The sequence below is a fragment of the Primulina eburnea genome, chromosome 15 (assembly GCF_022965805.1).
Source record: "Primulina eburnea isolate SZY01 chromosome 15, ASM2296580v1, whole genome shotgun sequence".
In the NCBI taxonomy this organism is placed as follows: domain Eukaryota; kingdom Viridiplantae; phylum Streptophyta; class Magnoliopsida; order Lamiales; family Gesneriaceae; genus Primulina; species Primulina eburnea.
This window is the reverse complement of record NC_133115.1, coordinates 34,356,479-34,379,676: the sequence shown is the minus strand read 5'-3', so window position 1 is coordinate 34,379,676 and position 23,198 is coordinate 34,356,479. Positions and strand designations below refer to the sequence as shown.

The 23,198-nt window shown below is 38.2% G+C and overlaps 2 protein-coding genes across 2 annotated transcripts; one reads left to right on the top strand and one right to left on the bottom strand.

The window, feature by feature from the left end:
* Window positions 1-5,374: 5,374 nt before the first annotated feature.
* LOC140814479 (cytochrome P450 724B1-like) lies at window positions 5,375-8,315 on the top strand. Its single transcript, XM_073173484.1, has 9 exons — window positions 5,375-5,712; window positions 5,867-6,191; window positions 6,300-6,452; window positions 6,577-6,825; window positions 7,028-7,114; window positions 7,283-7,361; window positions 7,609-7,715; window positions 7,857-7,978; window positions 8,102-8,315. Exons 1-9 carry the CDS (start codon window positions 5,504-5,506, stop codon window positions 8,190-8,192), a joined length of 1,422 nt encoding a protein of 473 aa, XP_073029585.1. The 5' UTR covers window positions 5,375-5,503; the 3' UTR covers window positions 8,193-8,315.
* Window positions 8,316-8,663: 348 nt separating this feature from the next.
* On the bottom strand, window positions 8,664-20,834 carry LOC140814508 (subtilisin-like protease SBT5.3). Its single transcript, XM_073173522.1, has 12 exons — window positions 20,568-20,834; window positions 20,380-20,444; window positions 12,486-12,530; window positions 12,287-12,384; window positions 12,034-12,198; window positions 10,974-11,082; window positions 10,338-10,872; window positions 10,152-10,249; window positions 9,816-10,061; window positions 9,600-9,714; window positions 9,316-9,529; window positions 8,664-9,232 (listed from the first exon to the last, which is right to left on the bottom strand). The coding sequence occupies exons 1-12, from the start codon at window positions 20,652-20,654 to the stop codon at window positions 8,697-8,699; spliced, it is 2,313 nt and encodes a 770-aa protein (XP_073029623.1). The 5' UTR covers window positions 20,655-20,834; the 3' UTR covers window positions 8,664-8,696.
* Window positions 20,835-23,198: the final 2,364 nt, after the last annotated feature.

Below are 23,198 nucleotides of genomic sequence, written 5' to 3'. Positions count from 1 at the left end.
TTGGGTTATTGTTGATAGATTGACCAAGTCGGCTCATTTTCTCCCAGTCAAGACGACGTATTCGATGTCTCAGTATGCCGAGGACTACATTGCCGAGATTGTTAGACTTCATGGTGTGCCCGTGTCGATTGTGTCTGATCGTGACCCTAGATTTACCTCCGAGTTTTGGAAGAGTCTTCACAGAGCTTTGGGTTCTCGATTAGCTTTCAGTACAGCTTATCATCCTCAGAGCGACGGTCAGTCAGAGAGAGTCATTCAGATTCTGGAGGATATGCTCAGAGCTTGTACTATTGACTATTCTGGTAGTTGGGATTCTAAGCTGCCACTTGTGGAGTTCACGTACAACAATAGCTACCAGGCGACGATTGGCATGGCACCGTATGAGGCACTTTATGGCAGGAAGTGCAGATCCCCTTTGTTTTGGGATGAGGTTGGAGAGAGGAAGATGTTGGGTCCCGAGTTGGTCCAGCAGACTGCCGATGTTGTTGCAGTTATCAGAGAGAGGATGAAGACTGCTCAGTCGAGGCAGAAGAGTTATGCAGATGTTCGTCGCAGACCTTTGAAGTTCGAGGTTGGCGATCATGTTTTTCTGAAGATAGCACCTCTCAAGGGTGTGATGAGATTTGGCAAGAAGGGCAAGTTGAGCCCTAGATTCATTGGTCCATTCGAGATATTGGACAGAGTTGGTGACCGAGCCTACAGATTAGCCCTACCGCCCGATCTTGACAGAGTCCATAATGTGTTTCACGTATCGATGCTCAGGAAGTATGTTGCAGATCCTTCCCATGTTCTTCGCCATGAGCCATTGGACTTGACGCCGAGTCTGACTTACCATGAGATTCCGATTCAGATTCTGGATCGCACAGTTAGAGTTCTGAGGAACAAAGAGATCGGCATCGTTAAAGTCCTTTGGAGGAACCATTTGATTGAGGAGGCTACGTGGGAACCAGAGACTGAGATGAGAGAGAGGTATCCTGAGTTGTTCGTGCCGTGACGTCAATTTCGAGAACGAAATTCCTCTAAGGAGGGGAGATTGTAATAGCCGAGCCCGGTGTACGGTACGGTTTAAGCTTTATTGTGTTAATTGGGTTTATGATTAGTCGTTTATAGTTGTGTTTTGGGCTATAGTATTATTGGTTATTATTTATTTGAGGTATTAGTTGGTGTTGATTGTTCGTTTCAGCGTTTCGGATCGATTTTAGTTGAGTTTGTACTGTTCATTGTCGTGAGTAGAGTGCACCCGCGCTCTTAGATGAGTGCCCCCGCGGTGTACTATTCATCATTTTGCATTTTGAGGGCCGTGGCATGACCGCACCCGCGGCAGTGCAAGGACCGCACCCGCGGTGTGCACCGCACCCGCGGTAATTGTAGCACCGCACCCGCGGTGATCGTGCATGAGAATTATTTTGGTATGCCGTGAGCATGGCGCACCCGCGGTGCTTGTGTTGGCGCACCCGCGGTGTAAGTATGGGCGAGTTATTTAGTACCTTTTTGATTGAGTTGACTTCATTCCATACCTTATCCTATCTACTTTTCGAGATTTTCTCTCAAATACCAAGGGTTTTCATCCATTTCTTTTGCTTCCTATCTTTGATTCTTGGCTTTGTTTGGATTTCCGACTTGAGATCAACGTTCTCCATGGTATAAGGAAGCTTAGGTAAGTTTTTGGTGCGATTCTAACGAGGTTTTGAGTTAAGGGTTATTTTGGATTTGATGTTTGAGTTGTTTAATGGATTATTTGGCTTGTACTTGTGGATCTAGAGTTGATATTGGTGTTATTTATGGATTATTGTTGTAGGTGGTGTACCAAGAGCTTATTTGAGGTGTTCTATTGGTAGTAAGTGGAATTTCATCCTTTTTGCTCACATGATATTATATGTATTGTGTTTTAAAGGTTTCAAAGTGTTATTCCCTTCCATTGATCCATTGCTATGTATTCATTTCATTGATTATCTATTGGAGGCATTGTATGTCTCACCATTGTTATAAAGGGAATACAAGAAATATTATGAGATTGCGAAACGACGGCCTTAAATGCTATTGAGAATTCAAATGTTTTATTGGATTGATTTATCATAGCCATGGCATTGCATGCAATTAGATGATCATCGACCATAGGCTTTTATCCCCTCACAGTTATCGATTTATATCGATGGGATATTGGCAACCACAGTTACAGATACTATTGATATCAATCCAACCATAGAAAAGAGAATACCATCGTATTGCTATCTATTGCTATGCTATTGCTACAGTTATTGCTACAGTATTCATGTTTCAGAGTCGATGGTATTTATGATTTAAAAGCCATGTTTTACAGAGTATACTATGTATCATTGCTATGTAAGAGTTCCACTTGCTGAGATTTATTCTCATTTCAGTTATTTTCATGTGATGCAGATAAGAACGACGGACCGGGACGTTGACTGTGGATGGGGGTCATATGCATACGAAGATTGGAAGGATGATTATTTTGTATCATTTTGTAGCATGATCACACTAATGATATTTTGTATTTTGTTATGTCATTGGAATGATCATGTTGTTATTTTGTAAGCACTTTTATGAAATGTATTTTGAAACTCCTTCCATTTGAAAGAAAATATTAAATTCCCCTGTATTTTTAATTGTATCGGGTCAGGGTGTCACAGTCGGGCTCGAGCGTAGTTCATTAATTGCTCGTTTATCTATTTAACAAGTATGGCTTGAGCTCGACTCATTTTTGAACTCGTAAAAAATACAATTGAACTTGATTTTGAACTTGATTCGAACATATTACAAATTAATATATCTATAAACTATTTTTAAATTAGACATAAAATTGTAAATTCATTAAAATATAATCAAAACGATAAACATAATAACTAAAAATACATAAACAAGTCGAGTTAGAGCTCAAGCTTACAAGCCATCTAAACAAGTCGAGATCGAGCTCATGAGCCTATTAACGAACATGTTTGTGAGCTCACGAGCTAAATATCCTTAGGCTTGAGCTTCATTTGATTAATTTCGAGCTCGAACTTAGCTCGATATGATTAACAAACGAACTCAAACGTACTTTTTATCGAACCGAACTTCTAATATAACTCATGAACAATTTGATTCATTTACATCCCTAATTCTGATCCCAAAAAAATCATTTCCAAACTTCTTTAGATTAAATAATAAGCTACTAATTTTTTTTTTAGGAAATGAATTTTATAAAATCGAATGTCACCCGTATAAATTTTTCGTGACATATTGTATGGCATCATATTTAATGTAAATGACGACAAAGAGGACAGTCCCTCGAAAATTGAACCTAATATATTGTGCTCTTTGACCACACACACACTCAAATCTCTGTTGCTTTCGGTGATCACTATTGTTTTGAGTAATTAATCTTTAAAAATTAAAAAAATAAATAATATTTATATTTACACCACACCAAATGTTTTGTTGATTAGATTATAAAATTAAAGTCTCCCTCACCATTCTTCGTCACTCTTTTTTATATCCCTTTTGAGACGAATGGCCCGCCGCGTGGATCAAATCTCACCTAATTAAATTTTATTATTCGTTACATATAAATATGTAATAATTCCATTTTTCATAAGTTTATGTTCCATGATAGTAAAAGGGTGTTTCTCAAAGAGCTGACACCCTTCGACACCATACTGCCGTCATACAAATCCCACAATATCCGTTTCATTAACTTTAGGCGCACGAATTATCATCATATATAAACAAAAAAAAAATTGGAAATAATTTTTATATAAAAAATAATCAATATTATTGTTCTTACTATACGTCAGTCTCACGAATCTTTATATGTGAGACGAGTCAACCCTATCAATACTCACAATAAAAAGTAACACTCTTAGCATAAAAAGTAATATTTTTTCATTTCCGTCCCACAAAATATGACCCATGATCAGACCGTCTCACAAAACAAGTTTGGGGCCTTGAACATACAACAAAATCCAGAAACATAATTATAATTATTATAGGATGGAGAGTTTATCGATTTATCAAAAATTATAAGTGATGATGATAAATGTATAATTCAAATATTTTAAGTCGTACAACAGCTCAAACGCTTTGATCGTTTTTCAAGCAAAGACAGTTATTACAAATATAATTTTGTTTCTTTGTTTTGTTTTTAATTTTTTTTAAAAAGGAAAGCTTGTTTGAATGGATTTTCACCCGTTTTGTATACGTCATTGAAAGAAATGTTCCATGCGACAAGCTTTATGAAGTGAATCATGAAATTAAACAACCTTTATACATAAGTTATAATTTTTGACTTATAAAGAGGAAAAGATGAATCACAGGTTAATGAAGCATCACAATTGGTTCAATTGCTTCACTTATCACCTAACATTATATTATATTATATTATATTAATTAAATATAAATAATGAAGCTTAATCGAGACTTTGCAAAAGTACTTTTAGTCAAAAATGCTGCCGGGACCCGCCATAATCAAGTTTACGACTACTCATTATGCTTCTCATGCCTACATGTTTTTATATATATTATATGATATATTTTTTATAATTAATTTGATTTATATTTAAATGAGAGTATTCGTAAATATTTACTCGATCGTGTGTTTAATTGGGACACCGTTTGGATAAAGATTAAACAAAAAACTAATTATAATTCTTTACCCGCAATGAGGGAACATGATGTCCAGTGATAATGTGCATTGGTTTGATCTCTAATTTCAAAGTCTTGAAATTAATGGGGTAATGATCATGTTTAGTTTTAGTGGATTCATGAATGTTGTTCCTTTTTCATATAAGTGGCTAAACTTGATCACTTTAATTTTCTGCATGTCGATGTACATTGAACATGTAACAATTAATAATTACCGTAGTCAACAAAATATAAAATGATCGGGAATTTCTTTCATCTAGATTTCCCATTTTATTTGTGTGTAATAATCCTGATCATGTTCTCGTTGGATATTAACCAGGTAAGGCTCAAAGTTCAAAGGACAACGTTAACATCTGAATGAATTTAACTGTAGCTGGTCTTTAATTTAAGTCTACTTTGTAGTAATAAATTTCGTAAATGTATATATTTTTTTTACCACTTATTAAATATATTTCTGACCGGACCTTAATACTTTGTAGATGTGCAGATCGTAGGCTAGGTTGATCTCATTTCCAATGCTACAGATAAGTATAAATTTCACCGTCTGTAATAATAATAATAATAATAATAACCTGTGAAAAGAAGCAGTTTTGCTTTCCCATTTCTTTAATATTCAAAAATATATTTAAAAATAATAATAAATATATTCTTTTCATATATATATATAAACACACACCCTTTTTTATATATATAGACACACACACACCACATCATCCCCACGTAGAGTCTGATCTTATATATAAGCATCATTGGTAGCAACCAACATTTGTCACCCTGAAAAGAGGAACTCTTTTAGGTCTTAATTCCTTTGGTTCGTAGGTATCCAACAAGATTAGTTGTGGGGAATCAAAATATTTTTGTCATGGCTGAAACCTTTTGCATTGCTTTTGTTGTTGCTTTGGTGGGATTTTTGTTGGGATCAATTCTGTACCATTTCTTGCCTTTGGTCTTGCACTTTGGTACACTACCCAAAGGGAATTTTGGATGGCCTTTTCTTGGTGAAACCCTCTCGTTCCTGAAACCTCACCCTTCTACTTCAACCGGGGCTTTTGTTCAAGACCATTTTTCCAGGTAATCAACAACATTGAAATTTGCATCTGCTGTTTCTACCATGTAATAATATTAGTGCCATTTCTTGTATAAAATCACGCATATATCTAGTGTTAATAATCAATGTGGCACTAAATAGTTCAGAAATATTGGATTGTTCTTGTGATTTTTTAAGGTATGGGAAAGTGTTCAAATCCCACTTGTTCTTGGCCCCAACTGTGGTTTCATGTGATGAGGAGCTGAATTACTACGTACTACAAAACGAAGACAGATTGTTTCAGTGCAGCTATCCAAAACCCATCCATGGAATCCTCGGCAAGAGCTCAATGCTTGTGGCTGTTGGTGATACACACAAGAGACTAAGAAGTATGGCCCTTTCTCTCGTCACCACCATGAAATCAAAACCAGAATTTTTGAATGATATCGAGATAACCGCCACTCAAATTCTTGATTCTTGGAAAGATAAGAAACCGATCATCTTCTGCGAGGAAGCTAGAAAGGTGTGCATAATTAAGCACATTAAATATCAAATTCAACAACGCTTATTAAAGTTAATATAAATCTTATTCTGAAGCTGACATATATTTGAATTTTTCGTTTTCCAACAGTATACATTCAATGTCATAGTGAAACAGGTGCTTGGTTTGACACCAGAAGAGTCACACACTAAAGAAATTCTTCAAGATTTCCTCACTTTCATGAAAGGGTTGATTTCTCTACCACTGAACATTCCAGGGACTCCATATTCAAAAGCTGTTCAGGTTCTCCACATCCCAGTGTTCCTTCAATTTGTCAACAATATTAGATTCGTAGGATTAATATTCTACTTTTCGCTGCAAAAAAAAGAAGGGCATGTGATGAACCCTTTTCGATGTATCTTTACAGGCTAGACATAGAATATCTTCGACTGTGAAAGCAATCATAGAGGAAAGAAGAAGAAGAAATGCAGAAAATTGTAGCAAAAAGATCAGTGATTTTCTCGAAGTACTTCTGTGCGCTGATACCTTATCTGAAGATGAAAAAGTTAGTTTTGTATTGGATTCTTTACTTGGTGGATATGAGACCACTTCGCTCTTATTGGCAATGGTTCTGTTTTTCCTTGGTCAAACCACCCCTGCTGTTGATCAATTGAAGGTGACATTTAATTTCTGATCTTTTCTTATTTGAAATATTATAATACTTTAATTATGCCTCTTTATAATAAAATAATACTTTTTTATAAAGTCAATTAAATTCATCTGACTTAGCTTGTATTAAAATTCTCTATTTTGTATGTATGTAATGTAAATGTTTGTCGAATGCTGCATGAATCCTTTGTTGTTGATGCATTTTAAAGGTGGAGCATGATAAAATAAGAAGCATGAAGAAATCGCATGAATTTCTCAACTGGGAAGATTACAGGAATATGGAATTCACACAATGCGTAAGATCGCCACACCTCGTTTTTTTCTCGCATTGAACATGAACTTTTTATTTCTTTTACTTTCTGATCCTCGAATTAATGTTTTAATTCTTACGTGCAAGTGCAAATAATTGTATGCATTCATAATTAACATGATATATATTTATTATGAGGTCCTGGATGGTACAGGTCATGAATGAAGCTCTGCGATGCGGAAACATAGTTAAATTTGTCCACAGAAAAGCCATCAAAGATGTCAAATTTAGAGGTATATATATATGTGTGTGTATTATACTTACAGACATGCAATGGGCTACGAATCATTTGATCGGCAATAAGATTTAACTATGTGTTCCATATATAGAAGATATTTTACTTTACAAAAATATTCAAAGACTTTTCATTCATTCATTCTTGTTTTTTTTCCTGAAAACTTTTTTCTATTTTTAGAACCTTTGAGAACCGACTAGAGGTGATACATTAAGAAACTCATGTTTTAGTTTGTGACCGCTCAGGTTATACGATTCCGTCCGGTTGGAAGGTATTGCCTGTTTTCACAGCAGTTCATTTAGACCCTGCTCTTCATACCAACGCCCTCCAATTTAACCCCTGGAGATGGCAGGTAAATAAATATTACACTCTCTTAAAATTCATGTCTTTTTCTAAACTTGATTGATTTTTTTTTTAAAAAAAACAATTGTTAAATTTGCGATTTTGGAGCATTAATTATTTAATGGTGACTATATATATCTTTGCTATGCAGTCCCAAGATCAAACATGCAAGAAGTTTACTCCATTTGGTGGTGGATCCAGGTGCTGCCCAGGTTTCGAACTAGCAAAACTTGAGGTTGCTTTTTTCATCCATCACCTTATTCAAACTTACAGGTATTTTTCAATTTGTACAAGTATGATTCTTTAATTTTTTTTCTTCTTATATATATATATATATATATATATATATATATATATATATATATTATATATTCATGGTTTTAATTTAATTTGCAGATGGAAGGTAGAAGAAGATGATGAACAGCCTATGGCATATCCATATGTAGAGTTTCAAAGAGGATTAAAACTAAGCGTCGAATGCTGTTAATGTTGCAACAAATTATATGCTACAATTGATTTACTAATTAAACAGTAGTATCAGTTTGTAAATTTATATTTTTTTCGTTGATAAGCACAAGCTAAAAACATTACTAGCTTCAGGAATTTTCAGTTGGGAACATAATTCTTTTTCTAACTTATTTTATTTTTGGATTTTGCTTTATTAAGTTTTCAAATTGTGGTTTTGATATTCTAATTTTTGTTTTCAGTTATTCTGATCGAACTATACTAACATATCATTGGAGACACTTGCCCAAAGAAAATAATATTTGCGTTTGCAATTTTCGAACAAATTTTGAGTTTAACAAAGTTCTGGCTCACATTTCATTAACTTAATTGATCTCTTCACTTGCGTAACATGGAGGAAATGGGCTATTGAACAAGAAACAGAAATTCAGTACTGAACAACTATTAAAGAACAATTGCCTCAACTTCAATTAAATTTCCCAAAAAAGAAAAATTCCAAGTAGAGATTTAAATGTGTTGATAAATCCTATAGTTTATTGACGACAATTGGACTCCTTACATAATGCTTACCATCAGACCATATCAGCTGTCCGAATACATAATTCCCAGATACACTGGATTCTTTAGCCTTCAAAACAACCTGGAAGTTTTTCTCCTCACCAAGTGTCTCAAATGTCAAAATATCCGGTTTAACTTGAACCGATATTCCAGGGGGGTTGCGGATACGAGCTTTGTAAGTTGCTGGTGAGCCCACGTTCTTGACTCTTCTAGTTACTGTTACCGAACCTTTGAGTTTAGGTACTGTGATTGAAGGGTAGTTCAAGTTGGTGATAGTGGTAGGATTCGAGCACGTATATGGTTTATCAGAAAACAACCGGAGTTGAGTTTTATTGTAGCCAAGGGCACACATGAAGTCCAAGTAGTCACTGAGTCCGAGATCATATACCAGTCCAGGGTCCATTGCTCTGTTAGGGTTAACATGGCCTCCTCCGTAGCTGAATGGCGTAGCCTTGAAATGGGATGCATTTGTCAGAGGCTTCATTGTGTTGTCAGCCGTTTTTGCTGCCGGGAATGGCCAAAGAAAGTTAATGAGATTAATTTTGATAAAAACCAATTTTGTTCGTGTATTTTGTTTCAGTTGTTACCGGTAGTCATGATGGCGGATTTTATTGCTGCAGGGCTCCAATTTGGATGGAGGGTTTTCAAGAGGCCGACAACCCCAGAAACATGAGGGCACGACATTGAAGTTCCTGACACTGAATTGAACTTGACGCGTCGTTTATCGAAATCTTGATTTGTTGGTCCCTGAGCTTCCGTGTAGGCGGCTATGACACTCACTCCTGGAGCGGTGATATCAGGCTGAAACAACACAAAATGTATCACACCTTTATCTCTGGAAGGGAAGTTGATAAGTTTGCTGTCAAAAAACCTTTAGAATTTCTGGTGTGATGGTGTTAGGGCCCTTGGACGAAAAGGCAGCCATGGATGGAGCTGGTTTTGTACCTAATTGAGTCTGGGGTCGGGTGATAGAAGCTACACCAGACCTGCGGTAAGAGTTACAAAATGTTCATTTTAATCACTAAAATTTTTATTTTTTTTTTAAAAAAGGCCATCTTGGATCTTGATTAAGCCGATTGGTGCTAACCACGTGGAATTAACGTAAGAAAAAACAGCAAGCCCATCTACATAATTAATATGTGAAGCGGGTAGGACATGAGGATCAGCAATAATTTCATAACCAGAAGCCTGATTGTTGGCTAAAACCATTCCCACTGCTCCAGCCAAGGCCGCTTGCTGTCCTTTGTCGACCCTCGCATTATCTCCTCGTAGACACACCAGGATTTTCCCCTTCACTTTTTTCGGGTCCAGAGTTCCAGATTTACAAAGAATCCTGGATCAATGTAAATGTTTTTACGATCAATTATCAATAAAAAAAAACACTCTCCAACAAGAGTAAAATAGACATTTTTCGTGCTCTTACGCCTGTTCAGCAGACACATTAGCAGCATTGGCGAATGCAGCAGAAATTATCGGGAAGAACTTATTTTTCGGCAGTGATTTAGTTGAAAGGCTCTCTCCCTGAAAAACAGAAATAATCTGATGTGATTTTACATTTAAATCAATCAAAAAATCTATCTTCAACTAGCATCTCAGAAGAATCACTCACTCTGAAGCTCATATTGTTTCCAAGGAAAACATAACTAGGAAACTGGCGGTCCATGGTGCTTGCACCTACTGTAATCTGCCACGGTGCGACATTTGAAACTGTACCGGCACCAGGCCCCGAGTTACCAGCCGAACAAATGACAGTAATGCCGTGTTTTACAGCATGAAACGACCCAATAGCAACACTGTCATTGTAAAATGGTGCAGGATCTCCTCCCAGAGATACAGATAGCACATCTACTCCATCATGGATGGCTGTATCAAAGGCAGCCAAGATATCTGCATCGAAGCATTCATTTCCTGCAACAGGTGGCCAGCATACCTTGTAAGCTGCCACTCTGGCTCTCGGTGATCCGCCCTTTGCTGTTCCATTTCCGTACCCAAAAACATTTGCTCCAGCCACAAAATTACCACCGGCGGTTGATAATGTGTGTGATCCGTGGCCTTCCATGTCTCGAGGTGTCTTGAATGTTGAGTTTAGGGGCCCTACAGCTGCAGCATATCCTTTGTTGAAGTATCTGGCGCCAATGAGCTTCCTTCACGCAGACAAATAATGATTTCAGGTATTCTTTTTCTCATTTCAATGTTATTTTTATTGGAGCGAAGTTGCAAGATTTAGCACAAATAACAATGATACCTGTTGCAGCGAAAGCTGGGATCCAAGCCACGTTGGCAAGTTCCTCTCCACTTTGATGGAACAGGTCCTAATCCATCATCACTAAAGCTCTTTGATTCTGGCCATGCACCTGGTTCGATCGAATAAATTTAATTTTGAAGTTTCGTATCAACATTTGTTATAGGAAAAGAAAAAGCATTTCGCAATCCTTTTGTTCACGTTACTTAGTGCAGCTTATTTTTCTAATTAACTGGAAACACCGAAACTAGCAGAACAAGCAGAGACATTCGTCGTTTGTGTTTGTAAAAATTGCAAGAATTTTTAGGCCTGACTGCTGATATAGTCTTAAACTTTGAACTATTTCCTCTCTCACACTTCTACAAAACGAATCGAAATGTTTCTTTCTTAATAATAGTGCTCATTAGCTGCGAAAAGTTCAATTTGAAACTTCAAAATAAAATATTCTGCATGGGCTCTGTGGTGATATGCATGATGTGTACTCACTCTATTGAACTCTGTACAGCTAAAGATACGGCGCGCATCATGCAATACCATGATGCAGTAGGAGGAAAAAGATTCCTTAGTACACTGGCTTTTCTGATAGCAATATTTTTAATCAAATTACGAGGTCAACATTGACTATTTTAATCAACAAGATTTGCTTTTGTCCCCCAGTCCAAGTAGCCGGTTAGAAAAATCAACGGCAAAGAGTTAAGTTGAGCATATGCAATAGGAGGAGGAGCTAGGCTGTTGCAAAATGGAATTATTTGTACTCGTCCCTTAGGGCCAGCCTCCATGTTAAATTAGTGATCTTAGGCACTAGGCCGAGCCACGTTTCTTTTCATTATTATTATCTAGGGAAACAACGATCCAGGTGCAAGGGAGGTTATATCCAGTTTCAGTTGTGGATGGCGAAAAATAACAAAATACTAGCACAGCCAAACAAAAACTACAGAATGGAAGATAGAGGAGAATTGTTTTGAATAATTATAATTCAGAATACTATTTCGTAAACATAATAATAATTAAGATTTTCACATATATCAAGAAAAAATAAACGAAGCAGAAGATAGAATCCAACCAGTATCAAGGTTTCCTATGATGGCATCTTCCCCAAGTCTAGACTTCTTCCATATCGAACCAGAGCTTATTTCACCATTTTCTTCAAGGCCCATAAAATCCCATGATCTGGTTGTGTGCAATTTCTTGCCTTGATTCAAGAACACCGATACAACGTCTGCATGCTCTGCAAAGAGAGCAATATATATGATATCCTAAATGCTCTTACTTGCCCTTATAAATTGAAGATAAGAGCATTAAAAAATCACAATCACTTGATACTTGGGTTGCCTCTTCCTCTCTGAGATATGCTGCGAATCCATTAATGTGTTTGGTGTAAGAGTAGATAATGGCACTTTTCGCCCTCTCACAACTGTGGTGAAACACAAGGAAGGAGATAAGATATTATATCAAGAAAATGAAGTTTATTAGATAGAATTTCCCTTAAATTTTCACAAGTTAACCTTAAATTACCTGCCCAAATATGATCCAAGAAACTCATAATGAGACTGTGTTACTGTGGGGACCCGGGCTCTAATTCTTTTTCTTGGGATTATATGGATTGTTATTAAAAACGTGGGTCAAATTTTTGCTTTTATATTTAAATCAAAATGTAACTAGACAAGCACAAGTTCTTTATTTAATTTACAACATACAAACATAAAATCTATGTCCTGTTCCGTATGTCCTCAACTAACCAGTAATAAAATACAGTACATAACAAAAGACAACTACTGGTCCGTCTGCTAGGCCCGAGATCTCCACGCTAACACGATCATCTCTGTCTCGACCCAAATCCTGCCCCACCTGTTGTTATGCACACATACAGACATAACAACAGCCGGAAAACCGGTGAGAACAAATCCCAGTATAAACATGTGAACATGCATATAAATACTATAAAACATGAAACATGCTGATATGAATGTCATTCATATAAAATCATGAAATGCGAGCCTAATCATGTCTAGATGCGACTCGACTAAAACTCTAGGGATCCCGGTGTGAATAAGACGATCTATCACCTACCCTCCCAATCGGGGTGACGGTACGTCTTATTCCTAGACTTCGGCCTGATCTGTATCCACGTCTACAATAGGGGCGGTGATCTTCCCCTAAGCTGGGATAGAACCGAACATCTAGTAGTCTGCCTGATCTCCAGACTGCCCTATCTTAATGCATGAATACAAAATCTGTAAACAAGCATAATCATCTAATGCAATGTAACATGATCTGTAAACAAAGCATAATAAGAATTGAATACAAGTTCTAATAAACATCTAATGCAATGTAACATGATCTGTAAACAAAGCATAACGAGATTTGCATATAAACAAATCTATAATAATACCTATATCAAGATATAAACAATAAAACTCGTATGTGATTTTGGTTGGGAAACTCAAATGTGATCTCATTTGAGTCGTGATTCCCCAAAACAAAGCATGTAGTATACCTTTCGTCGTAGAATTGCTGTTACAGTCGTGAAGATGAATCTACAATAGAAATGACTCTTAACACTTCTACTTCTACTGAGAGCTCGTAGGAATGACTCTAAACTGAGACCTCGCGTCTCTATTTATAGACAATGATCGGAAGATCCGATCCACTTCGGACGCTCCGATCTGACACACTTCGGACGCTCCGAACTCACTTCGGACGTTCGAATCCTGCATGTCTTCCACGTCTCTAGCCAACTGTCTCGGATGATCCGAACTACGATCGGTCGATCCGAACTCTGCATGCCATCCATGTGTCCAGCCACCTGGCTCGGACGCTCCGAACGCCGATCGGACGATCCGAACGCATCGGACGATCCGATCCTGGTTCGGTCCTTCCGGTCTCACCGAAATATAAATAATCCAACATTCTCGATATCGGTCAATCTAATCTCAATAGATATCATTTCTTATTTCTTATGGTTATGTACAATCTTCACAACATATCTATGAATTCGTACATGTCAATCATTGCTCTGGGCATTACATTTCTCCCCCTCTAAGACAGAAGTTCGTCCTCGAACTGAAGTAACCATACAAAGTATCTAAAACAGTTTGATAATCTAAAACTGAATACATACTCATATCATATAAATAACTCGGGGTGTTTCTGCCTCATGTTTTCTTCCGTTTCCCACGTCGCTTCCTCAATGCCATGTCGACTCCACTGAATTTTCACAAGTGGAATGGTCTTCGTTCTGAGCTGTTTGTCCTTTCGATCAAGAATCTGTATCGGTCGTTCTATATAGCTCAAGGTGTGATCAAGTTCAGCTTCGTTCGGTTGAATAACATGAGAAACATCTGGCATATATCTGCGTAACATTGATACATGAAATACGTCATGTATTCCGGATAAAGAAGGAGGAAGAGCAAGTCGATAAGCTCGATCGCCAATCTTTTCAAGAATCTCGTAAGGACCAATGTATCGAGGAGATAGTTTTCCGCGTTTGCCAAATCGAACAACGCCTCTGAATGGAGAAATCTTTAAAAACACTCTATCTCCCGCCTCAAATACTAACGGTCTACGTCTGATATTGGCGTACTTTGCTTGCCTATCCTGTGCTGTCTTCATTCTTTTCTGAATAACCTTTACCTTCTCAGTCATGTCACGAATCATATCTGGCCCAAGTTCTGGTACTTCTGAAACATCATCCCAATATAGCGGAGATCTGTACCTCTTGCCATACAAAGCTTCAAACGGTGCCATCTCAATGCTTGTTTGATAGCTATTATTGTACGAGAATTCGCAAAGAGGTAGGGAATCTTGTCAACTAATGCCAAAATCTAGCACGACGGCTCTCAACATATCCTCTAATGTCTGGATAGTCCGTTCTGACTGTCCGTCTGTCTGAGGATGGTAAGCAGTGCTAAGGTGTAAGGTCGTACCTAACGCCTGCTGTAAACTGTGCCAGAAGTGTGAAGTGAATCGTGGATCACGATCTGATACGATAGACTTCGGCACTCCATGCAATCTGACTACCTCACGAATATAAATCTCCGCCATCTGATCCTGTCTATACGTCATTCTATAAGGGATGAAACAAGCAGATTTGGTCAATCTGTCAATAATGACCCAAATCGCATCGCAACCTCTGGATGATCGAGGTAACTTCGTCACGAAATCCATGGAAATGTGGTCCCATTTCCATTCTGGAATGGATAAACTCTGAAGTAAACCCCCCGGCTTCTTCCTCTCGGCCTTCACCTGTTGGCAGTTCAAGCATTTAGACACAAATTCGGCAATGTCTGACTTCATTTGCTTCCACCAGAACTGTGTCTTCAAGTCATTGTACATCTTTCTGCCACCAGGATGGATGCTGAACCGACTACAATGTGCCTCTGTCAGAATCTGCTGCCTCAAATCTGCAACATCTGGCACAACTAGACGGTTATTCACGTACAACACATGATCTCGTACCTGATATTCTGATACATGCCCTGATCTGACCATTTGGATTGATCTTTGCACATTCTGATCAGTTCTTTGTGCTTCCTTAATCCTCATAATCAAATTGGGCTCAACTTGGATCGTAAAGAGTCGTAGTGGCTTACTATCTGTATCAAATTCTAATCCAGACATACAGCAATTTTCAACTAACTTGTTAACACCTATCGTCGATAAGGACAATGAACATACCTTACGACTCAAGGCATCTGCTGCTGCATTTGACTTACCTGGATAATATTTGATTTCACAGTCAAAGTCTTTCAGAAGATCTAGCCATCTACGTTGCCTCATATTCAATTCTGATTGAGAAAATAGGTACTTTAAGCTCTTGTGATCGGAAAAGATCTCAAATTTCTCGCCATAGAGATAATGACGCCAAATCTTTAATGCAAACACGATAGCCGCCAATTCAAGATCATGAATGGGATATCGAACTTCATGTGGCTTCAATTGTCTCGAGGCGTATGCGATCACATGACCTCGCTGCATAAGAACACATCCCAAACCTCTATGAGAAGCATCACAATATGCAACAAAATCACCTGTACCTGAAGGTATCGTCAATACTGGAGCACTGGTCAGCCTTTTCTTCAATTCAACAAAGCTAGACTCACACTCCTCTGACCAAACAAATGGTGCATTCTTTTGTGTTAATTGAGTTATTGGTTTTGCAATACTGGAGAAATCTTTGATAAATCTTCTGTAGTATCCGGCTAAGCCCATGAAACTGCGTATTTCTGGTACAGAAGTCGGTCTCGACCAACTAATCACAGCTTCCACTTTACTCGGATCAACAGAAATACCATCTCCAGAAATGATATGTCCTAAGAAGACAACTCTATTCACCCAAAACTCACACTTTGACAATTTAGCATACAGTCGCTCGTTTCTCAACGTCTGCAACACAATTCTGAGATGCTCTGCATGCTTATTTCTGTTCTTCGAATACACCAAAATGTCATCAATGAAGACAATCACAAATTCATCTAGATATCTCTGAAACACTTGGTTCATCAAGCCCATAAATACCGCAGGAGCATTTGTTAAACCAAAAGGCATGACAATAAATTCGTAATGTCCATACCTGGTTCGAAACGCTGTCTTTGGTATGTCTATATCTCGAACTCTGAGCTGATGATAACCAGAACGTAAATCAATCTTAGAATAGACCGAGGATCCCTGCAACTGATCAAATAGGTCATCAATCCTCGGCAAAGGATATTTATTCTTGATCGTTGCCTTGTTCAACTGCCGGTAATCGATACACAACCGCATCGACCCATCTTTCTTTCGCACGAACAGCACCGGAGCGCCCCAAGGAGATACACTAGGTCTGATATATCCCTTGGCTAGAAGATCTTCTAATTGTGCTTTCAATTCTTTGAGTTCGATGGGTGCCATCCTATATGGAGCTCTCGAAATAGGTACGGTACCTGGCGCAAGTTCAGTGCTGAAATCTACCTCACGAACCGGAGGTAATCCTGGGATCTCATCTGGAAAAATATCTGGAAATTCCCGTACTACTGGCAGATCTGCCAATGCCGGGCTCGACTTCTGCATATCTACAGCATAAACAAAGAAACCATCCGCTCCTTTCTGTAACAGTCTGTTCATAGTAAGAGCCGAAATCAAGGGAATCCGAGATCTGGAACCCTTCCCGTAGAATTTCCACTCGTCTGTCATCTCGGGTCTGAATCTGACAATCTTGTGGAAACAATCCACGGTGGCTCTGTACTTTGTTAGCATGTCAATACCGACTATACAATCAAAATCAGCTAAACCCAACACTATACAATCTAGGTCAATCTCATGCCCCTCAAACTGTAGAATGCAATGTCTAACCGTAGTTACAGATATTAATCCACTTCCCAACGGAGAATTAATAGACACAACGTCTAACAAAGACTCAACAGGCAATGAATGCAACAATGCAAATCGTTCTGAGATGAATGTATGCGATGCACCTGTATCTATCAAGATATAAGCAGGATAACCATAAAGGAGACAGTTACCTGCTATAACATCATCTGGTGCATCTTGTGCTTGCTCTTCTGTCAATGCAAACACTTGGGCTTGTTGCCTCGGAGGTTGAGTCACCGTCTGACTACCTCGGCCTCCGGGTGGAGTCGGTGCTGGTGGAGGCTGAAAAGAGTGAACCGATGATGCCTGCCGCTCAAACTGAGGTACTGAACCGGATGCTCTTCCACTCTGGCCTTGCTGTACACCTCTCTGTGGACAGACTTTGGCAAAATGCCCCGGTTGCCTACAAACGTTACATCGACCTGTAACTCCCTGGCACTGTTCAGTCGCATGCTTCCCTCCACAGGAACTGCAATAAACACCTGTATACCTGCTACTCTGATCAAAACCAGTCTGTCTTGATCCGCTGGAGCTCGACGAACTGCTCCCTGGTCTTTTAAACTGTTTCCCCTTCGCCTTCAGCTGTTCTTTGCGTCCACTACCACTACCACCACTTTCGAATCGAGGAGGAGGCACTTGGAATGGAGGTAGTGGCGGTCTCGGACTCGGTGCAACATACGGAGCACTCCGTTGTCTAAGCAATCCTGCTTCAGCTCCTTTGGCACGATTCAATGCATCCGAGAAGTTATCGGGTCTCCCAGTATTGACCAACGTAAAGATATCTGGATTCAGGCCATTTATAAATTGATCCGCCATGGCCTCGTCATTTCCTGAAACATGAGGTGCGAAACGAAGCAAAGAGGAAAATTTAGCAACGTACTCTTCAATGTTCAATGGCCCTTGCCTCAGGTTTGCGAATTCAGCGCCTTTATCTTTACGGTAGGATACAGGGAAGAATCGCTGATAAAACTCGGTCTTGAATACCTTCCAAGAAATTTCGGTACCCCGTTGCTCTAAAGCTCTCCTAATGTTCAACCACCAATTCTTTGCTATATCTTGCAATTGATGGCCAATTAGCTTGATCCTCTTCTCATCACTGTACTCCAACGAGTCGAATAGCATCTCAATATCTTCAAGCCAACTTTCGCACTCGATGGCATTCTCGGTACCTTTTAAAGTGGGAGGTCGAAAGGATTGGAATCGCTTCAGCAACGTCTCCATAGGGGTCGCTGTAACATCCATAGGATCTCCGGATGTGCTCCCCTGTTCTGGCGCTGCTGGTCGTAGAGGAACTGCTGCTCTTCTAGGCGGCATATCTAATAATCCAAAGAATTAGTATACAAGATATACAACTGTCTCAGCCATCCTCTAGTCAGTTACCTCTGATCTAGAATCGGTTCTGATTCAGTCAATCACATGCTGAAATTAATCAAATACCAAACAACATGTAATAAGAAAGCAATAATCATGCTAGCATATCATCAAGCAAGGAAGAAGACTCGATCTACCCCGCTCATTCTATCCTATTTCAGTCTAACGGAACTATCGGCCAGTCTAACGGAACTATCGGCTCTGATACCACCTGTTGTGGGGACCCGGGCTCTAATTCTTTTTCTTGGGATTATATGGATTGTTATTAAAAACGTGGGTCAAATTTTTGCTTTTATATTTAAATCAAAATGTAACTAGACAAGCACAAGTTCTTTATTTAATTTACAACATACAAACATAAAATCTATGTCCTGTTCCGTATGTCCTCAACTAACCAGTAATAAAATACAGTACATAACAAAAGACAACTACTGGTCCGTCTGCTAGGCCCGAGATCTCCACGCTAACACGATCATCTCTGTCTCGACCCAAATCCTGCCCCACCTGTTGTTATGCACACATACAGACATAACAACAGCCGGAAAACCGGTGAGAACAAATCCCAGTATAAACATGTGAACATGCATATAAATACTATAAAACATGAAACATGCTGATATGAATGTCATTCATATAAAATCATGAAATGCGAGCCTAATCATGTCTAGATGCGACTCGACTAAAACTCTAGGGATCCCGGTGTGAATAAGACGATCTATCACCTACCCTCCCAATCGGGGTGACGGTACGTCTTATTCCTAGACTTCGGCCTGATCTGTATCCACGTCTACAATAGGGGCGGTGATCTTCCCCTAAGCTGGGATAGAACCAAACATCTAGTAGTCTGCCTGATCTCCAGACTGCCCTATCTTAATGCATGAATACAAAATCTGTAAACAAGCATAATCATCTAATGCAATGTAACATGATCTGTAAACAAAGCATAATAAGAATTGAATACAAGTTCTAATAAACATCTAATGCAATGTAACATGATCTGTAAACAAAGCATAACGAGATTTGCATATAAACAAATCTATAATAATACCTATATCAAGATATAAACAATAAAACTCGTATGTGATTTTGGTTGGGAAACTCAAATGTGATCTCATTTGAGTCGTGATTCCCCAAAACAAAGCATGTAGTATACCTTTCGTCGTAGAATTGCTGTTACAGTCGTGAAGATGAATCTACAATAGAAATGACTCTTAACACTTCTACTTCTACTGAGAGCTCGTAGGAATGACTCTAAACTGAGACCTCGCGTCTCTATTTATAGACAATGATCGGAAGATCCGATCCACTTCGGACGCTCCGATCTGACACACTTCGGACGCTCCGAACTCACTTCGGACGTTCGAATCCTGCATGTCTTCCACGTCTCTAGCCAACTGTCTCGGATGATCCGAACTACGATCGGTCGATCCGAACTCTGCATGCCATCCATGTGTCCAGCCACCTGGCTCGGACGCTCCGAACGCCGATCGGACGATCCGAACGCATCGGACGATCCGATCCTGGTTCGGTCCTTCCGGTCTCACCGAAATATAAATAATCCAACATTCTCGATATCGGTCAATCTAATCTCAATAGATATCATTTCTTATTTCTTATGGTTATGTACAATCTTCACAACATATCTATGAATTCGTACATGTCAATCATTGCTCTGGGCATTACAGTTACTCTATCATAGTCGGTGGATGTGGCTTCTGCTCCATGGGAATGAGCTCCTAAGTACACCACATATGACTATATACACAAAATCAAGAAGAAAAAAAAAATCAAATTATGCTTGCACTTATGCTAGTGTATTGTTATTAGCAACTACAAATTATGAATGAAAGAATTGGAGCTAGAAATATAAATGCTTACCTTTTTGTTGGCAAATGTGGGTCTAAGCAATAGTGATAAAACAAGTGAGAGGAGATAAAGAGTGGAAAAAATATTGTGGCCTTTCATTGCTCTAACTTCCAAAAGTAAAGCTTCTTTTTTCAAGTTCTTTTTTTTTCGAAATCCAATCTTCCGCCCTCCCCTTCTTGCCAACTAAAGAAATTGTATAGATACTCCAGTGTTGGTGTGCATTAACTATTTAAAAGTTCTTTGTGGGTGAGATTGTCCCTTCAATGTGGAAAAGCTAGTGTGAATGTAATAAGCTGTAATTTTAGCTAGTGTAAACTAATTGCATTTTTACGGCACAAAAATCTTGGAGATTTTAAGATATAACTCATAAACCGAAATTAGGATTTTTTTTTAGCATAGTTTTGTCAATGAAATGAAAAGTGACAAATTGTAGCAGCTAAGTGGAGTGCGCTTGTAGTTTTCATCTAATAAACATGGCTAAATAATTTTAACATGGCAAGCTTATGTATTTTGGTGGGAAATGAGATGTTGTTACTCTTAGAGCACTACTCAATGATCCATTTAAAGATGAATATTTATCAATACGCGTGAAATTTATTAATTTTTCAGTGGATCTCACGTATTATCAGATATATATCATTAGATACGCCGATGCTCAAAAATAACTTGAAGTTTCTTTTATTTGTTGGGTTACGTCAGTTCCATGCCCAAAATTAAATTGTGTATCGTTTTAGATTAGGGTGGCGCTATATCATATGCTTTATTGGGGCTGGAGTGGTGGTACCCAGCCAGCCCACCCATTCATTGGCATGCTTCATGCGAAAGAAATGCACCGAGCTAAATTATGAAGTTTCATTTTCAATTGTATGAGGACCACTGGATATCCATACTTAACCCACCATTTGCAGCGAACCGATAAACTGAAAACTAAACTTGAATATTCATCGACAAACAGATCCAAAATTTCATGGTTATTGATCAAGTTTTTTCGATGATTGAATTTAGAAATATATATTCTTGCTCAATGTTAATTGACAAATAGCATGTAGCCATCGTGGAGAGAGTCCTCCATGCTTAGAGCTGCTTGTGGTTGTTGTGCGTGCGAGGGGGACCCCTATTGCACTCAAAGATTCAAACTTTTCGATTTTGAATTTAATTTGTTTTGGAGTACTCCAATCAATCTCCACGCATCATTTCAAGAATTGCACCCACAAATTCGAGTCAACTCCTTGAAATCCAGTTCCCACTTGGCTCTTTCCATACATTTGTTCTTTATTATTATTATTATTATTATTTTTATTCCCATCGTGCTTAAAATAATTGAGTCGAAAGTCGAAACCCAAGAAAGAGAATAGAAATCCAGAAGCCTAGAGCTATGGCTTGATTATTTTAACATATCAAACTGGTATTGAATCTAAATTATATATATGAAATAATAAATATGATCACATGGAAGATCAGCGGGTGCATAAAGACGGATAAGATCACGCAAGAATTTAATTAGGACGGGATGATCCCGAGATCGTGTTCAATCTCTAATTACATAACAGTCTTGCATATGCCTGTATACATATATAATATATACACACATATATCGGTTATATAGCCCTTTAATATTTATTACATAGTAGTCGTTCTACGATACAAGCCATTATTGAAACTCGCTCGAATTATTAAATGCTTTACGATCCAGTTGAACTGGCAAGAATTGCCGACTCATCAATTTCTTTCTGCTGGGTCGAAAGAACACAAGTACTAGAAAGTAAAGTTTGAGTAAGCCTGAATTGGTAGAGTAAGTATACGATCGAAGTTTGAATAATGTTAATGTGTTTGATTTTTCTACTAAAATTTTCTGCGACAAACGTACAGTTTATCTGGTTAACGGGATAACTTGATTTGCTGGGATGGAGTGGATGAGATTTTAGAAAGAAATAAAAGTAAAAAGGCCGGAGTGGATGAGCTTTTAGCAAGTATACGCACTTGCAACTGACATCATGCGCAATCTACTTAAAATGTACGTCCACCTTTGTAATTTTGACATATGTGGCTTAGTAAAAAGATGGGATTTGGAGAAACGGTCAAACCTGATAGCAACAGGAATCCATTTCTCAATATATATTCCTTTTTCTTTTAAAGTAACGTCTATTCTTTTGGTATCCTTCCACTTTCTATCTATTATATTATAGTAATAGATATAGGGATTGTATTAGAAATTTGACACTTTATTAATATAGTAAATTATAATTAAAAAAAAACTATGATATAAGTCTTTTGGCTCCATTGTGAGGAAACTTAATAATAATAGTAACAGATATATCTTTTTTAATTTAAACTTATGTTATTAGCCATCCCAATAAATATATAAATTCTATATAAAGTTCGGACTTATTTATGGTTCGAGCTCCCCTTGTCCTCAACGAGGAATAGATGAAAGGGCATACAATTGCGATATATGAGCAACGCAGTGGGCTAATTTCATTTTTGTTGGTCGTCCATATCACGTAACCAGCACTAGGCGAAAGAGACTAAATTGTATGTAAGTATCATTTCAATAGTACACACAGAGATAGGCACGATCGATAGATATTATATCAAAATTGTACGTTCACTTATTTGCATTATGATCGTATGTATTGTCAAATT

Bases quoted from the DNA above. Each gene is read 5' to 3' on its own strand.
- LOC140814508 (XM_073173522.1), bottom strand. From the start codon at position 20,654: ATGAAAGGCCACAATATTTTTTCCACTCTTTATCTCCTCTCACTTGTT. The intron at 10,873-10,973 runs GTATCATTGTTA...GTCTGCGTGAAG, and splicing joins CCCAGCTTTCGCTGCAACAG to GAAGCTCATTGGCGCCAGAT. The intron at 10,062-10,151 runs GTAAGAGCACGA...ACATTGATCCAG, and splicing joins AATGTGTCTGCTGAACAGGC to GATTCTTTGTAAATCTGGAA.
- LOC140814479 (XM_073173484.1), top strand. From the start codon at position 5,504: ATGGCTGAAACCTTTTGCATTGCTTTTGTTGTTGCTTTGGTGGGATTT. The intron at 6,192-6,299 runs GTGTGCATAATT...GTTTTCCAACAG, and splicing joins TCTGCGAGGAAGCTAGAAAG to TATACATTCAATGTCATAGT. The intron at 6,826-7,027 runs GTGACATTTAAT...TGCATTTTAAAG, and splicing joins CTGCTGTTGATCAATTGAAG to GTGGAGCATGATAAAATAAG.